This window comes from Thunnus albacares, chromosome 3 (assembly GCF_914725855.1).
Source record: "Thunnus albacares chromosome 3, fThuAlb1.1, whole genome shotgun sequence".
Taxonomy (NCBI): Eukaryota; Metazoa; Chordata; class Actinopteri; order Scombriformes; family Scombridae; genus Thunnus; species Thunnus albacares.
The window spans coordinates 25063530-25084154 of NC_058108.1; the positions used below are offsets into that span (position 1 = coordinate 25063530).

Below are 20625 nucleotides of genomic sequence, written 5' to 3' on the forward strand. Positions count from 1 at the left end.
CAGTGGATTTCTTTTTGTTTCACAGAATGATAAGCACTTTTCATGTTTACTTACCTTGTTCTACCGCTTCTCTCTCAGGCCGGGGACAGTACTCACAGTACAGGCCTTGTCAGAGGATGACCACAAGTTCTGGATGCAAGCCATGGGTGGGAAGGAACCTGTGAGTCAGCTGCCTGCACTGTGTCATCATCTACCACTCACACTTTATTCATGTAGACCCACTGTATGCTGTTAAATTGACATCAAAATAATTCTTTATAGTATATTATACTTGTTTATGCCTGCACTTTATGCCATGTGTGTCAAGTGTTGAGCACTTAAATTGTAGTAAACTATGATGATGTATGTTTTTTGTTATTTTTAACAGATTGGACACTATCTTGGGAGGACTTTTTCTAAAGAAAGAGGAAGTAAGTATCAAAATGCGACAGACTGTGAGCTTATATATTTCAAACTAGGTTTTATGACCGTAAAAGAATAACATTAAATTAATGAACATTTTTAAGGGTTGTTGTTTTCCTCTTCCTACAGTCGATGCCCAGCTGGATGATGTGGGTTTGAATTTTGTGAAGAACTCCATCAGTGCCATAGAAACAAGAGGTGAGCTTTAGACTTAGGTATGGAAATACAGAAACGCTCAGTTGATATCACAGCATTACAAGGTGATACATTTTAGGGAATTCAACACAAGAATTCCTGGATAGGGTCATGTAATGTAGGTACAGTATCTTTATCTGTACACAAGGGGGCAGACTTGCTCCAATATTAAAACAAACAGCTGACTAGCAGGTACTGCAGGCAGCATGTAGATTATATGAACGCCTTTTCATTGAGGAGCATTAAAGTTCCTATTAATTTCTCCTCACATGCTTATCTGACCTCTTTTTCAGTCAAAAAATTGGTTTGTTCTAGTCCCTCTCAACATGCCTAATATGTATTTATGCAAATTATTATCTGTCTTAGTGAACTTGTTTCGAATTGCAATGACACGCATCTGCTCCCCACATACTTATTACATGGTTGTTCTTATGTATATATAATATTCTGTTCTTAGTCTTTATGATTTCATTGTTTTGTTTTGTTGTCTTTGCTTCTATTGTTTGCTTTGTCTGTTCTTTCCCTGTAAAGGACTTTATTAAGAGAAATGTCACATATAGTTTTATCATTATTATTTACCAGGTATTAATGACCAGGGCCTATACAGAGTTGTGGGGGTAAGCTCCAAGGTGCAGAAGCTCCTTTCATTAATGATTGGTAAGTCATATTTTTTTCTTTTCTTTCTACTCTGGAAATATATTTCCATGAAAAAATGTTGCTGGTGAGAGCCGAATAAAGTTGGGGTAAAATTTTAATTTATAGGCTACCGCACTATCTCTCTGATATTACGTTGCCCCTAGTTAGTTGAATGTGCTGACGTAATGGATGTGTCTGTTGGGGTGATATTAAAAAGATAGTGACTGATAATCTGTCTATGACTCAGTCTATCAGAACCACGTCTCTCTAAAGTGCAACAAGTGCTTTCCTGTATCTTTTCCTCACTACCATTCAATTTTATATCCCCCAGACAACCAGACAGGGTCCTTTCCATCCACGTCCTTGCACTTTTTGGCTTTTGCTTCATTAACGTGCAGCTACGACAGCCTCTCATGTGCTCGTGGCAGGCTTAGTCTGTCAGTTGCCTTTCTCAATTTCCTTTATGCCTCTCACTTCTCTTGAATCCCTTTCACTCAACTCCTTTCCTATAGAGCTTGTCCTCTGTCCTTTTCATTGCTCCCTGTCTGCTCTCTGGTTTCCTGCTGTCTCCAGCAGACACCAGCTCACTTTCAGCTCTGTGTTCAGAATGACAACAAACTAAGGCAGCCGCCAGCCTGTCTCAGCTTCCTCTCCGAAACCTTCCAGCCTCCCAACCTGCAGACTCATGCTGTAGACTCCATTAACACTCTGCTGCGGCACTCTAAGAAGTTTCTTTAAAACCTGAATATAGTACAGGAAGACATTTCACATAATATTGTGAATTCAGGGAAACAGCTGATTTTACTTCTTATTTACAAATGATGGATTACCTACAGTAATTAGCATGTCAAACATAGGGTGTATTTTTATTAAACTGGCCTGAACATAACTTATATCTTGTCTCTGAAATGACTAATACGCATGATAGTGGTAGTACTACTTCTACACATAAACAAGCACATTCACAAACAGTTCATGAATACCACAGCTCACAGTGTGTGGGTGAAGCAAGCTTTAAACCCTGAGGAAAGACTTCGGATCCTCCCACTCCTCCTCCTTTTCATCTCTCACCCACCGACATGGCCAGGGTCCAGTCAGAAAGGACAGTGTGATAGAAAACGGGGCTCACATCATATTACAGTACAAACAAAGAGAGCGGCACCTATTAAATGTCAGGCAACAATATAACAGGATGAAGACTGTAAAAGTGAGCTCCATTCTGTCTCTGACCTGTCTGTTGTACAGTTTGTGGCAGGGGAGTGTGTGGTGTTGGTCGAAGGATACGGTTATGATCGCTGCTGAGTTAGAGTTTTTAGTTCTATAGCTATAATTGCAGATTGAAGCAAATTTTAAGAATTTTGTGAGATAAAGACCTACCCAATATATTCCACATGGTTGAAGAAGGGAAAGATAAATGTATGTAACTCTGTATGAGGTATCTAAAAATTCATTCCAGTTACAAGTACATATTTGTTGCTGCCTAAATATGTTATAATAAGTCCCTTTCTACTCAAAAATGTGTTTTCTTTCTTGTTCCTTCAGTTATGTATTTGAGCTTCACTGTGCAGAATGATTTATGTTCAGCCTTTGAAACTAGAAGGCTTCTTGCACATGAATTTATTAAATGTGGAAAGTTTCTCTGTGCTCATTGAAAATCTGAGTTTAAGGGGTTGACCCATTAGCATGATTTGTAATCACAATTAATTTGGAGGCAAATCTTGGTCCCGTACGCAACCTATACAAGTGCGATGTAAAAATTTAAAGGATGGGAGAAGGAGAAGGAATGGATGTAATTTTAAGCATTTTAATTTGGTAATTGTACTTTTTTTTTTTTTTTTTTTTAGTAGAAAAACATATTGGACACATATTATTGTTCCAAGCAGAGTATTTTTATATATCTTACAACATGTCTGGAGGGAATCTTTAAATAATATCAGTTGAAAATATAATCTTATAACAGCTCTTGATGGCTTTAAAGGACCAGTTCATACAAGAAACATACTGTCCTGTATCTGGTGGGCAGTTGGGAGGATCATCTGCTCATTTAGCTGACCTGGCCCTCTAGGCCGGTGGTTTCCAACCTGAGGGTTAGGACCTCCACAAGGGGTTGCAAGGCAAATCTGAAGGGTCACAAGATAAGTATAAAGATGGGAAAGCAAAAAAAAGGTGAACTGGTCATAACTTGAACATACAGGAAGACAACAGTGACGAAGGGTCACAAGTAGGCACTGCTTTGTCTTAAAGGACCAGTGTGTAAGATTTAGAGGCATCTATTGGCAGAGAAGGAATGTAATATTCATAAGTAGGTTTTCATTAGTGTATAATCACCTGAAACAAGGAATCGTTGTGTTTTTGTTAGCTTAGAATGAGTCCTTTATATCTACATAGGGAGTGGGGGGGGGGTCCTCTTCCATGGAGCCTGCTATGTTGCACCGCCATGTTTCTACAGTAGCCCAGAACGGACAAACCAAACACTGGCTCTAGAGAGGGCCTTTTGTGTTTTTTGCTTGTTTCGCAGCCTCCGCAGGTTCTCCAACATGCTTGAAAGGGGGGTTCGAGGGGAGGGGTATTCAGTTGGTTGCAATCTGCAACCTCACCGCTAGATGCCACTAAATCCTACACACTGGTCCTTTAAGGGGTTACAAGCAAAAAGAGTTGGGAACTATTACTCTATGCTATGAAAGCTGGCACATTTGCTCACTGTCTCTTCCTTTTACCTGCTGGCATCCACCCTGCATCTTCTCCTTTTCATTTTGGTTCCATTTAACACCTCCACCGCACATACAAAAGAATTGCACCTTTGAACTTGCTGCTGCTTTGTGGTTAGCAGTTTTGTAATCAATGCTGCTTCAACTGCTCTTGTTGTAATCATGTTTTTTCTAACCTGATCTCACCAAGTCAGGCCCATTTGTGCTACAGCAGACTACAGAGCCTGTGCAGACCCCATTAATCTCAACACACACATACACAAAGGCACACCTTTGACTACAAACACTCCACAAAAACATTTGCTTTCAGAAGTTGATATTGGACAGGCCAATTTGTGGACAGAGCAGCCATAGAAACACACAGTCCTCCTGGCTGCAGTGCATAGATGAAATCAAAAAAATAAATTTCCTCAGCAACAGACCACCTACCAACCACAAAGTTAAAATCTGCATGGTGACCCGGGCCCTCCCTTTACATGTGTCTGACTCAAAACACCTTACTGACACATTGCACTTCCACATCCGCTGTAATTCATCAGAGGTAACTTAAGGTGTGACTAAAGCCCCCTGAATTTTCAGCACAACACAGCGCGGGAGTCCCTGTGGAGCCTGTGAAGTAGTGAGGGATTAATTAAACTTGTAATGAGTATAGAACCAGCAGCCCTCTACAGAAGCTGTAACTTCCTTCCATATCCACTGGGGCTAGACTCGACCCCCAAGGCTAGTAGCAGTGCTTTTATCCTCATATGGCTAATTACAAGTTACATATTTATATTAAGTATTTGGACTTTCTAGGCTGCCCACAAAATCACACAAAGTCATTAGCTGCATACAGTAAAAAGAGTAATTGTTGGTGCTTTGTGTCATTTCCTCAGTTAGTGAATTTTCCAGTGAGAATATGTTTTATGATTGTGATTCATTCAGATGAGAAGAGCAACGAAGTAGATCTGTCTACCAGCGAGGACTGGGACGTTAAGACAATAACAAGTGCACTAAAGCTTTATATGAGGTAAGGGTGACTGATTAAAGACACACACGCACACACACAGACCTGTAAACCAACCATTTCTACACAAAAAGCATTGATGACATTGTCAATCTGCAGTTATTTGTGTGGGTTTTGAAAGGGCAAATCCTTGAACATATTTTGAGATGCAGTTTCATAATTTGTTGCTCTGCTATGGATGTCTTCAGAGAATCTGATTTCGACTTGACTGGTCCAGACACACCAATGTGGGATGCATAATCATTTTGATTCATCTTACCAAACAGCATTGTTCTGATCTGTCACGTATCTAAGCAAATCCACCTCTGACCTAAGGTAACCTCAGTGGTTAATGGGAGATGTTAAATATACGTACATTTATCTCTTTTGATGAATATGACAGAGCCTCTCTGTTGACTTGAAAATGACAGATTTCACCTATTGTCAGCTCTGTCTTTTATAAAATGAATACAAAGCTTATTATGCAAAGTGGCTTTGTATGATTAACTCCTTGCGACAGTCACATTGCTTATTGTTTGCCTGTTCCACATTCACCAACTATTTCCAGGTTGATAGATAGTGTGGGTGAAGTTCAAAGATTAAAAATGTAGTTTGGCTGCAAGAAACTGAGGCAGTTTCATTTAAATGCCAGTTGTTTTTTTTGTAAATGTGCAGTAGCAACAAATTAAGTTGGCTTAACTCATTTAAATGAAAGAACTTTTTTATTCACTGAAAAACAAGTTTCGGATTTGTTTGTTTTCTTATAAACACAGTAAGAGTATTCACAAGAAACTGATACTGATATACTTGAAATGATTGAACTTTTTTAGGTTTTGCCTCATTATTCAACATTCTCCTGCAGTATAAATAATATTTTATTTTGATTTGTCTACTCTTTAACTTGTAACATTATATAATGTTTGTTATTTTTATGCCTCCTCGCCGGTGACAGCCGTGGCCGAAGGCATTATGTTTTCAGTTTGTCTGTCCCATTCTCTCGTGAATGCGATATCTCAGGAACGCCTTGAGGGAATTTCTTCAAATTTGGCACAGACGTCCACTTGGACTCAAGGATGAACTGACTAGATTTTGGTGGTCAAAGGTCAAGATTACTGTGCCCTCACGTCCATCCCATTCTCATGAATGCAATGTCTCAGGAACGACTGGAGGGAATTTCCTTACATCTGGCACAAACATCCACTTGGACTCAAGGATGTACTGATTAGAATTAGGTGGTCAAAGGTTAAGGTCACTGTGACCTTACATCCTTCCCATTCTCTCGTGAACGCGATATCTCAGGAACGCCTTTAGGGAATTTCTTCAAATTTGGCAGAAACGTCCACTTGGACTCAAGGATGAACTCATTAGATTTTGGTGGTCAATGGTCAAGGTCACTGTGATCTCACAAAACACATTTTTGGCCATAACTCAAGAATTGATACACTAATTATGACAAAGTTTCCCACAAATGTCTAATAGGATAAAATGATGAAGTTATGACATTTTATCTCCAAAAGGTCAATGGTCAACTTCACTGTGACATCATAATGTTCTGCAAAAACACTCTTCTGGCCATTATTCAATGCCGTAACTCGGGAACAGAAGTGGAGATTGTGAACATATTTCACATTTGGTTGGATACTGAATTGGTGACACTAATCTTGGGTGCATAGATTGTATAGATCTTCTGTAATGAGTGGTTGAAGATGTGTGTGAAACATCCACGTTTTAGAATTTGTATCTTCCTTGCAGCAACATCCATATTTGATGCATTGTCTACTGTCATGGCTACAACTTTGTGTTCTATCAGAATCAGCTTTATTGGCCAAGTATGTGAACACATACACAGAAAATCACTTAACACTTTTTAAATTCCTTCAAAGTCTTCACTACAAATATTATAAGTCTGGACAGACATGGATATAAACTGCAACTTGACTGGTTGTCGGAGGCATACAACCACAAGGCAGCATTTCTAGTTTCTTTGTAAGATGTGATTAGCATCAAAATAAACATGCACATGACAACTTGAAAAAGCAAAATATTAATTGTGATCAAAATCTCGTCCCCTACTTTTGTCAGTAATTGAGTTGGTAGCAGTTTGACAATACTAAAAAATTCAAAGTACAACAATGACAAAACAAGTTATTTCCTTTTAAGCTCTCTGTTATTATCACTACTGTTAACTAAAGTGCTATCATGAAATTGTAATATTGTTTTTTGTGTTGTTTTTCAAGTATTGGGTGTAGAGAACAAGTCCTGTTTAAAGGGTTTAAGATTTTTTTTTTATTATTTTTTTTTTAAGCTTTGACCCATTCCAGGAAGCAATTTGATGTTATGGGCTGTGGACTATGAGACTCACAGTTTCTGTGTTTCAACTCCCACCGTAAAGGAAAGCTTTATTGTGTTTAGTTGAGCACCACTCATTGCAACATTTAGTAATTTTTAGAACTGTTTAAGATAACATAGCATATTGTCATGCTATATTAAATCATGCTGAGTGTTACTCTGACTTGTCTTCTTTGTGTCTGGCCTACTGGAATAAAGCAGGGTCAATCTCCTCAGTTTCCTCTGAGGCTAAGTACCTTTGGCCACAGGCCAGCTGCAGTGTGAAAGTACCTTCAGATGAACTTGGTTATCTCAACGCGTGCACCATCTAATTCCATCCCCTGGCCTGGCCACATTAATCATTGCTCTGTGCAGACCCTATAAAACAGTGTGCTGGCTATTTCTGTCCCCCCTCACTCACTTATACTCTCCTTCTCCATCCCCCCATCTCCCACCCCCACCCTTCCCTTTTCCTCTCACTCTCTCTCTGAAGGAGCCTTCCTGAGCCGTTGATGACCTATGGACTTTACAAAGAGTTCATCGGCCCTGCGAGTAAGTTTCAACACCTCTCATACCACCACTTAATCTGAGTACAGATCATAAGTAAACAACAGTGTATACATGTGTTGTATCAGTCTGAAAGAGACATTTCATCAGTTTAAGCACTGGACCCCAGTTGTGTTTTTCCTTAGTGAGTTATGGAAAACATGTCAGCATTTTCCATATATAGGCTCTACTTGGGTGGCCTGCCCAGGTAGATTAAGACTTGCCCAGGTAGATAAAAATCTGTCTGAGTTGCATGCTGCAGTAACTGAGTGGGGACTAGAGGCTTCTCTGTGCACAGCCGCCTAGCTAGCCAACTGATGGCTTGTATGTGAGGTGTTTATGGAACATCTGTAAATTGTAGCATCTACTGATAGCCTGCATGTGAGGCGTTTAGGGGACATCTGTGAAATGTAGTGACTGCCGATAGTATGCGTGTGAGGAGTTTAGGGGACATCTGTAAATTGTCGCGTCTACCGGTTGTCTGCACGTGAGACGTTTAGGGGACATCTGTAAATTGTAGCTACAGAAAACAACCTGGGTTACACTTTCCCCCTCTAAACTGCATGAGGCTCTGCATGCACAATGGTCACACGCTGCGCCACCCACCACCACAAGTAAATTCTCAACCCGTGAGAAACACTGCATGTAGTGAAGTGGAAAATGGTTAGAGCACTTCTAAGTTACTTTTTACTATGTCTTTTTAAATGTTTTACCAGGTAGGGATAGTCTTAAAACTGTGGGTCTGTTTGTATCTTGAATGCTAATTAAGATTTATCCTCAATCTGTCTCGTCTGTAGACTTGAACACACGATGACAGGGGTCTCTGAAGGCCAAAAAGTTTAGTGCTATACTTTAGTCTTAAGAAATGTGTTCTTTTTATGCTTGTCTTGTTTTTCATCAGGAATGTGAATATATTTGTAGTTGTTTTCTAGTGAACACAGCTGATCCACTCTGCTTGACCAAAGAGTTTTTGGTTGACTTTGGCTCAAACATACTTTTTTTTTGACATTTCTGACTGTTTTACGACACTATGTATCTGACATTTATTAGCCATTCGGGAAACCCATGTCAGCTTGTGCTCTGTCTTCATATAATTTTTTCTACCTATTTTAACTTGCTGCTTAAAATATGTGGCCAAATAAGTCATTGAAGGTTAAGGCTAGAAGGTTTGAAATGATAAATATACTGGAGTTTAACATGCCCTCGAATGGTCCAGTGACCTTGAGCAGCAAACAGACACACCATTTTTTCGCCCACATAACATCATTTATGTATGAAATGTTTTTAAAGCAAGCCAAACTTGAATCTTATTACAACAAGTGCTATAATTGGATCAGGGTTGACATTTTTATCAGGCACTCGCAATGCCCTCATAACGAGGAGGAAAAAATGGATTAGCAATGAATGTTTTTTGATGGATGACAGCATCCATAAGAAGCTTTTTTCATGTTTAAATCCTTGTCGTTCCCATAGTAATGATATCTTGTTTGTATGTGTGTGTTTGTGTGTGGGCGGTCAGATGCCCATGTGTGAGGAAATGTTTAAGAGATGATCTTGGGGGTTTTAACACAACCTTTTTTTATGGTAGCGACAGTAACGTAAAGCTATCTCTTCCGCCAGCATAGTGGTCCCTGCTGCCAAATTCTCAGAGGCTTCAGACCATATATCACCATCACACCTCTTCTTCACTTATTAACTAAAATGTATCATCCTCTTACACTTAACCCCTTGTACTCAAAGGTTATAGCCTCTTATGATTCTGTACTTAAAAGTCTACTAACTTTTATTTTCCAGAATGTATGAAATGAGTTTCTTTGGACTTGAAAATGATCTTATGCTAATTTCAGGTTTTGGTACCGTCTGTAACTCTGACTCCCAACTAAGCGTCATTGCTCAAATCAACAATGTTTTATGGTGTTTTGTCAGAACAGTTGGAAACCTGAATCTCTTCAAATTGAGTATTCAGTAGCAGCTGTTGGCTTCTTGCCACCTGAGGAGCACCGAGAAATCCTCATAGTTTAATGCAAGTGCATGACTGCTTCTGCGTTTGAACAGAGGGCGGTAGTCCAGAGTCTCGCATCCAAGCCGTCCACTGCCTGGTCCACAAACTACCGGAGAGGAATCGACAAGTCCTCGGGCTGCTTATGAAGCATCTGGCCAAGTGAGTTTTCATAGTTCCTTGGTCATAGTTCATCCAATCTACACCCCCTCTCTCTCTCTCTCTCTTTCTCTCTCAGTTCTCTCTTTCTGCTCTTCCTGTCTGTCTCCTCATTCTCACTCCACATGCTTTTTCTCTCTCTCTCTCTCTCCCTCACTCCCACTCTCTTCACTCCCCCTTCCCTGCTGTCACTCCATCTCTTCTCTGTCTACTCAGTGACTGCTGGGTAAGAAAATTGATGCCACAAGCATCTTAACATTTTTTTTTTTTTTGCCTTTTCTTATGTCATTTTAGTGTATATTTAAAGTTGTTGAAGGGAGGATTGTGTAGCCTACCATACATGTTCCGCCTGCTGTTCTGCAGCCCACCAGTGAGGTGAAATGAAATGGACCACTCAAATTAAGCCCTCTCTTGAGATTACTCTATACACCCCTGGATGGACCACTATTGTGCATCACTCTATTTCTGAGATTAGATAGGAAAAAAGATTTAAGAAATAATGTTAGCTAACATTACAAGGTTTTACCTCAGCAAGCTTTTTTATAAACTAAATATGAGCAAATTGAAGATAAGTAAATAATCCCTCTTCCCTGAGGCAGTGAAAGTCTGGTGGATCTTATTTCATAGAAACCCACTGCAGAATCAGGCTCTGGTAAAAAGGCAGCGCTATTGAAATTGAATTTGGATTATCCAGCGTGAAATTCTCCAGACTGGAGAGACTCAAATATTTTTCTGAAGTTGGCGTGTGTGCATGTCCTGCAGGGGAAGGAAGCAAAGCCAGAATTTCACACTCCTATCTGAAATGGTTTCAGAGATGTTATAAATGTGAGTTGTCACCAATGTTTTTGTCTTCAAAGGCATCCTTTGAAGCTATTTAAACTGTCTCTGTGCAGATGCACTGCATATCATCATATTTTGAGTGTGAAATCTCTTCACCTGTCTATATAACTTTTTCTTGAAATAAAGGGCTTTTTTCTTTTCTTTTTTTTTTTTTTGACCTCCTAAGATAAAGTTTCCTCTACTATCTCAAATGCTCCCATTTTTTGCTTAATGTTATATTGAGTGTAGGAACTATATAAGCCAAACTGTTAGGATTTCAGAGCATTGGTTAGGATTTGCAACAGCTTACTGATGTTGGCAAAAATGTGAAATGTCATAAAATGTGCTAAAATCTCACATTTGTTGTTACCACTTTATCTCTAAATGCAGTGGCTGCTTAGTGTATTCGTAGTTTTGAGTGCCTCTGTGATGGGATTTTCTAAAACTGGGAAATTAAAACAACTGTCATCAGGAAAATATGTTTTTAAATGAGAAAAAGTAATACAGAGAAGGTTCAAAGTAATCTATCATGGTTGTAACATCTCACTGTAGCTGTTAAGTCATGGATTTTTACTATGCTTACCTATTCTAAAAAATGATCTATTTTAGGAAATAACTGTAGATACCGAATGCTTTTGTAGCACCTGGCTGGAAACAAAGACCACTGTTGTGTTAGTATGAAAATTATTACAATATATGAAAGAAAACATTAATCTTTAGGGAAAAGGTTTAGGGAATTGATCATGAGAGTTTCCCGAGAGGAGCCCTGAAATGTATATCAAGGGTCTTTTTCAGGTAGTACCTATTTTTGCCTCAATTTTCTTGTTTTTTCTCATATACCTAACTTTGTATTTTTTTTTAAACACTTCTTTAAAATTGCAATAATATTACACTACTCACATTTACAGGAGTTGTGCCCTGTTTTCCTTCGTTCCTCTTTATTCTTTCTTTTTGTTAGTTAGCTGTTGTAGAACGTGTATCATGTGAGTTGTTATCTTCCTCAGTGTGGCGGCCCACAGTAAACAAAATCTGATGACTGTGGCTAACCTGGGCGTGGTGTTTGGCCCCACATTAATGAGGCCACAGGAGGAGACTGTCGCTGCCATCATGGATCTTAAGTTCCAGAACATTGTTGTGGAGATCCTCATCGAACACCATAAAAAGGTAACACTCTAGACTGGGATTTACCTGACACAAAGTGCAGTATCGACAGTACAGTCAGTAACTAATACACTTGAAAGTCAACACTCTGGAAAGTAGAAGTGTCTACTCATAGTATTCTTCCAGCGGAAGTCATTAGTACTATGTGTATAGGAATACAGAAAAAAAAGTCTTTCTGCTGTATATAAAATTCTGTCTGTTGCATAATCTTTGTTCCACTTGTTGCACTTTTATGATTCATTCTGTCACACTAATGTAGAAAGACTGCTATTTTTTCTTTGTTACTTTTTTGAATAATTACGTCCACTTGCAATCCAGAACTATTTACTAAACACTTGGCACACTAGGCAACATTAGGTACGATGATAGCACCAAATGAAATCTGTATCTGGTGACATGACATCAATAAGCTGCACACAGCAGCTCTGTGTTTACCAACCTGGGTGGCGTGTAATTACTTGATACTGAAGGACAATGAATGTGCAAGCGAAGCAGAAGAGCTAATGTTTGTAAGTCCTGGTTTCTCTGTGCCGAGCGCTCTCTCACTATTGTTTTGAAGTTTTGTATTTTGCTCTTAAGTTTCGATTTGGCAGTTTCTGTTGGCAGAGAAGTGCACATACTGTGCTCTACCTGACACCGCAATTTCATTTGGCAGAGTAAGAATCTCAATTAGAGTGGATGTGATGCTCTACCCTGTAGGTCTTGTTTGTTAAGGCAGTGTAGACTTGTGTATGTTCAAATGGAAATCTTGCCTAATCCAATTTATAGTCAGTTTCTTTTAACAAATGTTCAAGCAATGAAAATGCATCACATTAAATATTTTGTTGGTTGTGGTCTGTTTGGAAATGTGCACCTTATACTTAATGCTTGCTCTAAAAATGCATAAATAAAGTTGTCAGATAATGAGACATGTATCACATTTAACTTAAAACCTTTGGACAGCGTACCCTTCACCCAGTTATTAAAGTACTAAGGAGTTAGACAGCAGAATCCAGCCAATAGGGGGAGCCCAAAGTGCCCCTACATACATTGTATTCTCCTCATTTTCATTAGGTTGGTTATGCTATAGATTATTATATACATTTTATCATATCTGGAAGGTCCTTTTCCTGCTCCTGCTTAAAACAGTTATTTTTGTGAGGAGTTGTTTCATAACCTGCAGTTCATGGGATCATGTAATCTTTCCAGAATGTCATTAATCGGTGTCAATCCTCAAAGGGGGATAATTCTCCGTGTCAAAAGAGAAAAAGGTTTGAGATTAGTTTTCTAATCTGTTTGGAGCAGCACTGCACTCTGCGTAGAATCAGATGAAACCAGGAGCTTTTAGTGATTTTTTTTTTTTTTTCTCTCTCTCTTTTTTTTTTTTTTTCACCCAGCTTCATTAAATGGAAGATGTTGTGTGTTGTGAATAATATCTCCACCCAGCTCACAAATCTAAAATGGGGTGTGAGAGAATAAAGAGGACTGGTGAAAACCAATGGGGCATACAAATGCGCTAAAACAACACCGGCAGCATAGAGTATACTTCTAGTCTCTGACACTACCCATAGGTATCCAAAACCATCCAGGTGATAAAGGATGTAGTGTTAGAATGCAGCAAGAGCATTTTGGAAAGTACAGCATGTAAGAGCAGGGGAAAAGTTGAGCAGACAGACAGACAGGCATTAACTTCCCTCACAGCTGAGCCCCACTCCAGACTGTTGATACCCCCAGATACCAACAGTAGACTCTGTTTTACATTCACCTCCATCTGCAGAGAGAAGCGAGAGGGAGAAAGAGAGGCAGCAGAAACTCTCAGCCGTATCAGATTTCTCTCTTTTTTTTTTTTTTTTTTTTCTATCTGCCTTGCTCCTACAAACTTTTTTCTCTCATGCCCCCTCCTCTGCGTCTGCCTCTCCCGTTCACACTCTGTCTCACTTTCTCTGCCACTTTCTCTCTCTCCTCCCTTCCCTACCTCCCTCCTCTCCTTGTCTGTGATCCTTTCTGAGGCTCTGCTGAGACTTCCTCTCCTCTGCAGCCCTATTCTCTTTTAACTCCACATCTGAAGTTTATATGTAAACACGACCCGGTGTAAACAGGCTGCGCCAGTTGGCCAGCCCTCCTCGAGTCCAAAGCCTATTTATTTTACTCTCCACTCTTTCAGCGAGTGGGTCAATTTCTCTGTGGAGAAATGTCACCTTAACTTAGACCCACATTTCTGGACAGGATGTGATTGCTTTACATGTGGAGCTGCTCTTGTTTATTTTGGCACAAACAAAATCTTTTCACATGCAGTTTTAGGGTTCAATCAATGAGCTGCTCCGCTTTCCCTAGGAGCACATGCTGTGGCTGCAAATGGCCTTTTCCATTCATCTTCCACTATATAAAGCCTGCGAGTTTTAAAAGCCGTGCGCTAAGTGAGGTCAGTCGAGGACATGCTGCTGCTCAACACTCTTGAAGTATCTGCACTGTGCGTTTAGTCTTGCTAGAGACTTACTCACATTGTGTATTCAGATCTTTGCAGATGCTCCAGAGTCATGCCCTCTTTCACCTGCTGCCCCAGTATTCTGTGCTCCCACAAGGCAGTCCAAGAAGCTGAGTCGACAGAACCGGCCCCTGGCTGTCTACAATCCACAAGCTCTGGACATTCAGACTGGTAAGGGATGTACACATGCACCTGTATATTTTTACATTTATTAAAGGAATACACTATACAGAATACAGTAATTAGATCATACAGAATTTGATTGATTAGAGAAGATTTAACCCTCTAATCTAACCATTGCTTGTTCTGTTGTTAATTTATAGTTTCAAGTGTCACCTAGTCATATACTGTGTAATACAGTATATGACATTTTACACACATACTCTTAGCAGTAAGATTTTTGTGCATTTATAGTGGGTCAGACCTCTTTAGATCCTCCCTCAGATGTTAAGTAGATAATTTGTGCAGGCTAGTTGATAATTGATACCCATATGCATATCCTGGTAATTTGTGGTCTTGAATTAACTAGTGCGCGCCAATCAACAAAACATTAACAATCTATTATTCCATAAAATATGATTAAGAAATGTTGATATCAAGTTGCTTTTAGGGGCAAACTTAATGTATATTAGCCCGATAATCAGCCAGAATTGTCGTTTCGTTTCATTCTTACATTTTGACATTGTGTTCATGTTAGCTGATTTCTTGCAGGGAAGAGGGTTATTTTGTTTTGTTTCACTCTCAATCAGTAGTGATTCATGTATCTTTCCCGCCTATGTATTTTCAGTTGATACAAAAGCTGCAGTGGCAACTGCTAGGAACAGTCAACAGTGCCTGTCACTAAGACTGAACAAATACATTAAGAGGTGTGTTTCTGTTGGTTCATTTATGAGAACCTGTACGACTCTGTCAATGTCACCCAAGCTTGTTGCTCATTTTCATTAATATATCTAGGAAGCTAGCTTGCTACGAAAGAAGCTGACATTACATTACTATTTTTAATCCTGTTTACAAAGACTGGTTGAAATAGCTGTCCGTGGGCCCGATACCGGACTTATATTAATCGCTGAACAAATTGGAGATGTGGGCGACGACTCAGTCTAAAACCAAACCAAAACTGTCATGAATTGTAATGTATAAAACCCAATCTGTTTATTTAAATTGTCCATGACCTGACAACTTTCAGTGTTTATTTTACACAGTGTGCGTTGCTGTCTGCCATAGTGTTTTTCTGTGATACTATCAGTGGGGGAGCACCAATTTACATCCCACACAGTGTGTATATTAAGACCGCAAATTAAGTTAGTTTGGGGGTATGAATTGCTTATTTATGCATACAAGTTGTTAATTTTAGAACACAAGTGATACAGTTTTGTGCACTAATTATCATAATATTTACCCTTGATGCCTGCTGGGCTCTGTATTCATTCATTCACTCACTCGTGGTTGGCCAAGTGACCACTAGGAAGCATAGCAGTGTCTACAGACACAGTGAACTCAGTCGCCTCCTCTCTCTAATACTGTGTGAAGCGATTTGCATCTATGACTTTGTGTGCCCTTGTTTACTTCAAAATGCTTGAAGTGCACTTAAATGTCTTCTGAAGTTTAATGAAATAGGAGACAATTATAGAGGCACCTCTCCTGCTCCACAGGTGAGCTGATCACCTGACCTGGTGAACCAAACAATCTTCAATCTTCAACTCCAGAGATTTCTGATCTGGGGCCAGTCAAATCCCTTCCCCTCCACAATACAGTACCAAAGGAGTCTAAATCTGCTTACCAGATAGCCTCTCTTTGCCTCCCTCGCACCAGCTTTTACCATGGGGTATTTTAATATCAGGGATGAAAGGCGTAATCCATTTTTAACCTTTGTGTCTTTTATATGGGCCTCAGATAATGGATTTGAAGTAAGTTGTCTCTGCGTTCAGAGGGTAAAAGCAAATTTAAGGATGATGAAGTGAGAAAGAGAGAATGTTAATGTAGCGTGTTAATGTATGCATGTGACTCTTCTTGTGAGAGAGTCTACCTGTGACGCTGCATGTGTCAGATCTCCCTCCAGACGTGATTGCATACCATGCATAGAGAAGTGTATTGATGCACAATATTTGTGTCAGGAGTGTTCTAGCAGGTACACTGTGGAAACCTTTCAGAGGATTATTACAGATAAATTGTGGACTTGACACTTAATTAATTCAATTTTCAAATGTGCTGAAAGATGGAACTAAAAAAAATATTTTTCCCAAAAAGTATTAACATGGATTACCACTGAATGATAGTCGTGCTTTGTTTTTTTGTTGTTGTTTTTTTTAATCAAACATCCTCAGCTCAGAATGGTAACTGATGTGACTTTTCAAATAAGTTACAAAGTGACAACAAAAAATTCATAGACCAAAGGGAAATAATGCTGTTTACAAATAAATCCAATAAAAAAACAATTTAACTAGGGCTGTACCTGAATCAGAGTGATCCAAATCAACTGAGTCGCTGAAGGAGGTTCCACTTCTAATTTTTAATTTTTCATGTGCTTGTGGTTCCCGCTTTTACTTATCTGCAGATATTTTTCATATATATATAAATACTCAACATTATTACTGGTGTTTTTTTTCTTTTAATATTTATAATAATTTGAATACACCTTGCCTGCGATTAAGAGAAATGTATTATTCACGGTCCCCACCGAGTTACATTCCACTGCAGCACACCTGCAGAGCAGCCGCTCCACACTAAACTACTATAACAGCTCAAGTCTCATGTTTCACCTGTAACACTCCCATTTTAATGCCTTTGTTCATCATCTGTGATGTGAAAAACACTAGATTTCTGCACAGTCCCAAGAAATTAAAAAGTAGAAATCATAAAATAAAATAGTAGCGCACCATAAAGTGTCTCTCCTGTGTGGATCACACTTGATGACAGTAGAGTAGGTTGCACTAGTGTCTCGTTCAAAAGTAGCTAAGGCAAAAGCTGAGTGCATCAGAGCAGCAAACAGAAACAAGTTGTTCTTGCTCTGCATCACTCTGCCCTCTGTTTCTATCACCCTTTTCGATTTTGATTACAATTACAATAGTTTTGTACTGGTAGTTAGGTAATTTCGAGACTTGGTTTGTAAAAGTTTTTAAGCTTCTCAGCTGATGAATCATCCAAGTTTAGGGGACTGCCCTAAAATGTAACAAACATTAACATGTCTATTTCACCATGTAACATTTTGTAATTATACTGTGTTAAATAATTATTACAGGTCTTATTATTATTGGGCCATTGGCTGCTGGTCAATTGGCATATAAGATGCCAATGGACCACCCACCCACACAGGTGATCTCCCCTATTTTCTCTGATTAGACTTCTCAAGACTGTGTGGGTGGGCTGTTTGATTGACACTTCACTCACTATCCTGTTGTACCTGTTAGGGCAGTGGTTCTCAACCTTTTTTTTGGGCCAGCGCCCCCCTATCCATGATCCAGGTCCCTTACCACCCTCCATCAATTAAAATATGAACTAATTGTCTCCCCTGAATATTCATGTTGATTATTATTTTGTGTTATAGCAAGTATGCCATTGGATGCCAAATAACAGATTGGATTTAACTGGATAGTTGGAATGTCATTATCATTAGTTTCCCATGCAGGGAGCAAAAAAATCCATGGGAATAGAAATTTTATTTCTGAGTGTTAAACAAATGCGACAGTTAGAAATTTGAGATTCAAACTTTAATTGGGTCTTGTTATTGGTCGTGAACAGCAGCCAATAAGAAAGCCATAATTTGGTACCAATGCCAAACAAGAAGCTTTCTTATTAGTTGTTCCAACGGAAAACGAGAGCAGCCTACCAAGGAAAACGTCTGAGGCTACTGGAAAAAAGCAGAAGGATACATATCGATAGCTAAGGTGTTTAATAGAATACTGGCGGCATTTATTCTTGGTCTGTACCATTTTGCTGATATGATATGATTGTTGTTGTTTCATGATGCTGTCCAGTTCATTAAATAATTGGTCAAATAAAAACACCAGTTCAAGGGTCTGGCCCACAGGGGTTCTGGTCAGGGGGTTTGGGGGTCCTCCCCCAAGAAAGCTGGATGTTATGTGGGATTTTCACATGATTTTGGACCAAAAAATGCACTGTGTGCCATAAAAAATAATAATTATAAAACATTAGTAAAACAGGCTTATAGTGAATGGTATTGAACTGTGATTTTCTCATCCTCTCATAATCAGGCTGTAGTCACTAGCCAGTTGTAGGGATGGCTATGGTTAGAATTTTATCTCTATCTTATCCACAAACAATTTATTTGTCCAGTTTTGCACATATCACAGAGATACAACAGACTGTATTAATGCCATATCAGCACTTTTTATTTTCTTGTTGCAATAAAAGGCACACATAAGACTTTATGATCCAACTGATAAAGATTTATACTGTCTGTTAATATTCGACTTTTACTCCAGATTAATCATTCCAGAGTTCAGAGCTACTGTTCTGTGATCAGATCTCCTTAAAGAACACTTCAGGTTAAAGATAAATACAGAGGGTTGAGACTTTGTGAGTCAGCAAACCTTACAAACCTCCTCCTGTTAGTTACATGTTTGTTCTTCTTCTGGTTGGTTTTCTGGTTGAAGCAGCGGATTAGTTTCACCTTCACTCATCAGCTTGATTCGGATTATTTTCAGCATCTAAAGGTAACGTAACCAACAGTTTCCATCATGTTTGTGTCTGCAGGTGTTAAAATGATCCGATAACAGTAAAGATGGTAGCTATAGTGATGTAGTGTGAAGTTATGTTGCTTTGTTGACTGCATTGGTGGAATGAACAAAACGCCAGAAGAAAGAAATAACAGTATTTATCAATACTTATTGGTTCTTTTTCATTGCTAAAGAATTTGGGTTTTTTTAATTTTTTTTTTTTTTTAAAAAATCAGAACTGCATTAGCATAGATTTATATTTTAAATATGACAAAATATCATTTCTTATAGCAGAGACAGTAATGCTTCCATCAGCAAAGTCACTATATAAATTCAATAATGTCTCACTTGATGGAAATAAAAAATGTCAGTAAAATAAATAATATTCCTGACATTAAAATATCGAGTGAAGTTTAGAAAAAATGAAGTCAGTATCTTCATCCTGTCCTCTGTCCTCCTCCCTCTACTGCTGGTTGAGAGGAGGGTCTGTTTCAGCCAGTAGCGAACTTTACAGGAATTTGCAGAGCAGAGGAGAGGACAGAGAGGATAGAGCGACCGTAAATGACAGCAAAACATGGCAGAGACTCAGCATAGTTTCCCCTGTGTGTGTGTACACAGGAGACGTTCAGGTACACTTGAGTGAAGGTCACCTGCATCTTTTAGGTGCTCAGAGCCCTGTACACAAATTTGTATGAAGTTTCGTGTGTAAAACAGAGGAAAATAGACTTGACAGCGCTGTGAAAAAACATAGGAAAACGCTGAAGTCTAATGATGAAATTGTGAAAATGTGCATTCGAATGTAGGACTAAACTGGCATTAAAACCAGACACACACAAACGCCCCCCCCTTTCAAAAATATTGCTTCTAGCGCCCCTCAACGTTCTCTGAATGCCCCCTGAGGGGCGGTACCGCCCCTGTAGAGAAACACTATGTTAGGGTAAGAAAAAAGACACCTTTTTCCTTATTATTGGTGCCTTGAGTTTGGTGACATCACATAACAGACCCTTCTCACAGCAGACATTTTAACTTGTCAAAGCAGGAAAAGCACAGCTGTAAATAATAATACTAACAATGGCTCCGTTGCACTAACTGTCCCAGTAAGCCATGTCGATGACTGAACATGCCCAATACCAGAGCCCTGGAACTGGCTTATCTAAATGGAATGCAGCCATCATTGATGTTATTCATTCCACCTGTGCTTTTCCTGCTTTGACAAGTCAAAATGTTCACCGTGAAAAGGTTATATTCTCATCATAGCTCCACCCACCTCCAACGTGAGCTGAGGCATAATCAATCAGAATAATTTAAAACACCCGTTTGTGTGTGTTTGTATGTGTTTGTGTGTGTGTGTGTGTGTGTGGGGGGGGGTTCATTTCATAACAAGAAGGCAAACCTCTCAGGTAAAAGTATGTATTATAAACAAACTGTACATTACATAGGACCAATAATGCTTTGGTTGGATGCATGATCAATGTAGAATGTATAAATATTGTTATTATGTTTGGTAATTAGGCTATAACCTGTCACCACAAATTCAATTCAATCTG

General features: G+C 39.1%; 1 protein-coding gene across 3 annotated transcripts in view; it reads left to right on the forward strand.

Moving 5' to 3' along the window:
* The window catches only part of arhgap10 (Rho GTPase activating protein 10), a 54113-nt gene that overhangs the window by 22892 nt on the left and 10596 nt on the right, over positions 1-20625 (forward strand). For all 3 annotated transcript variants that reach the window (XM_044347226.1, XM_044347225.1, XM_044347224.1), the window contains exons 11-19: positions 79-160; positions 368-410; positions 532-600; positions 1180-1254; positions 4866-4950; positions 7748-7806; positions 9856-9961; positions 11782-11941; positions 14432-14573. In XM_044347226.1, the coding sequence (XP_044203161.1) occupies positions 79-160; positions 368-410; positions 532-600; positions 1180-1254; positions 4866-4950; positions 7748-7806; positions 9856-9961; positions 11782-11941; positions 14432-14573 (821 nt within the window). The remainder of the gene's footprint in view (positions 1-78; positions 161-367; positions 411-531; positions 601-1179; positions 1255-4865; positions 4951-7747; positions 7807-9855; positions 9962-11781; positions 11942-14431; positions 14574-20625) is intronic.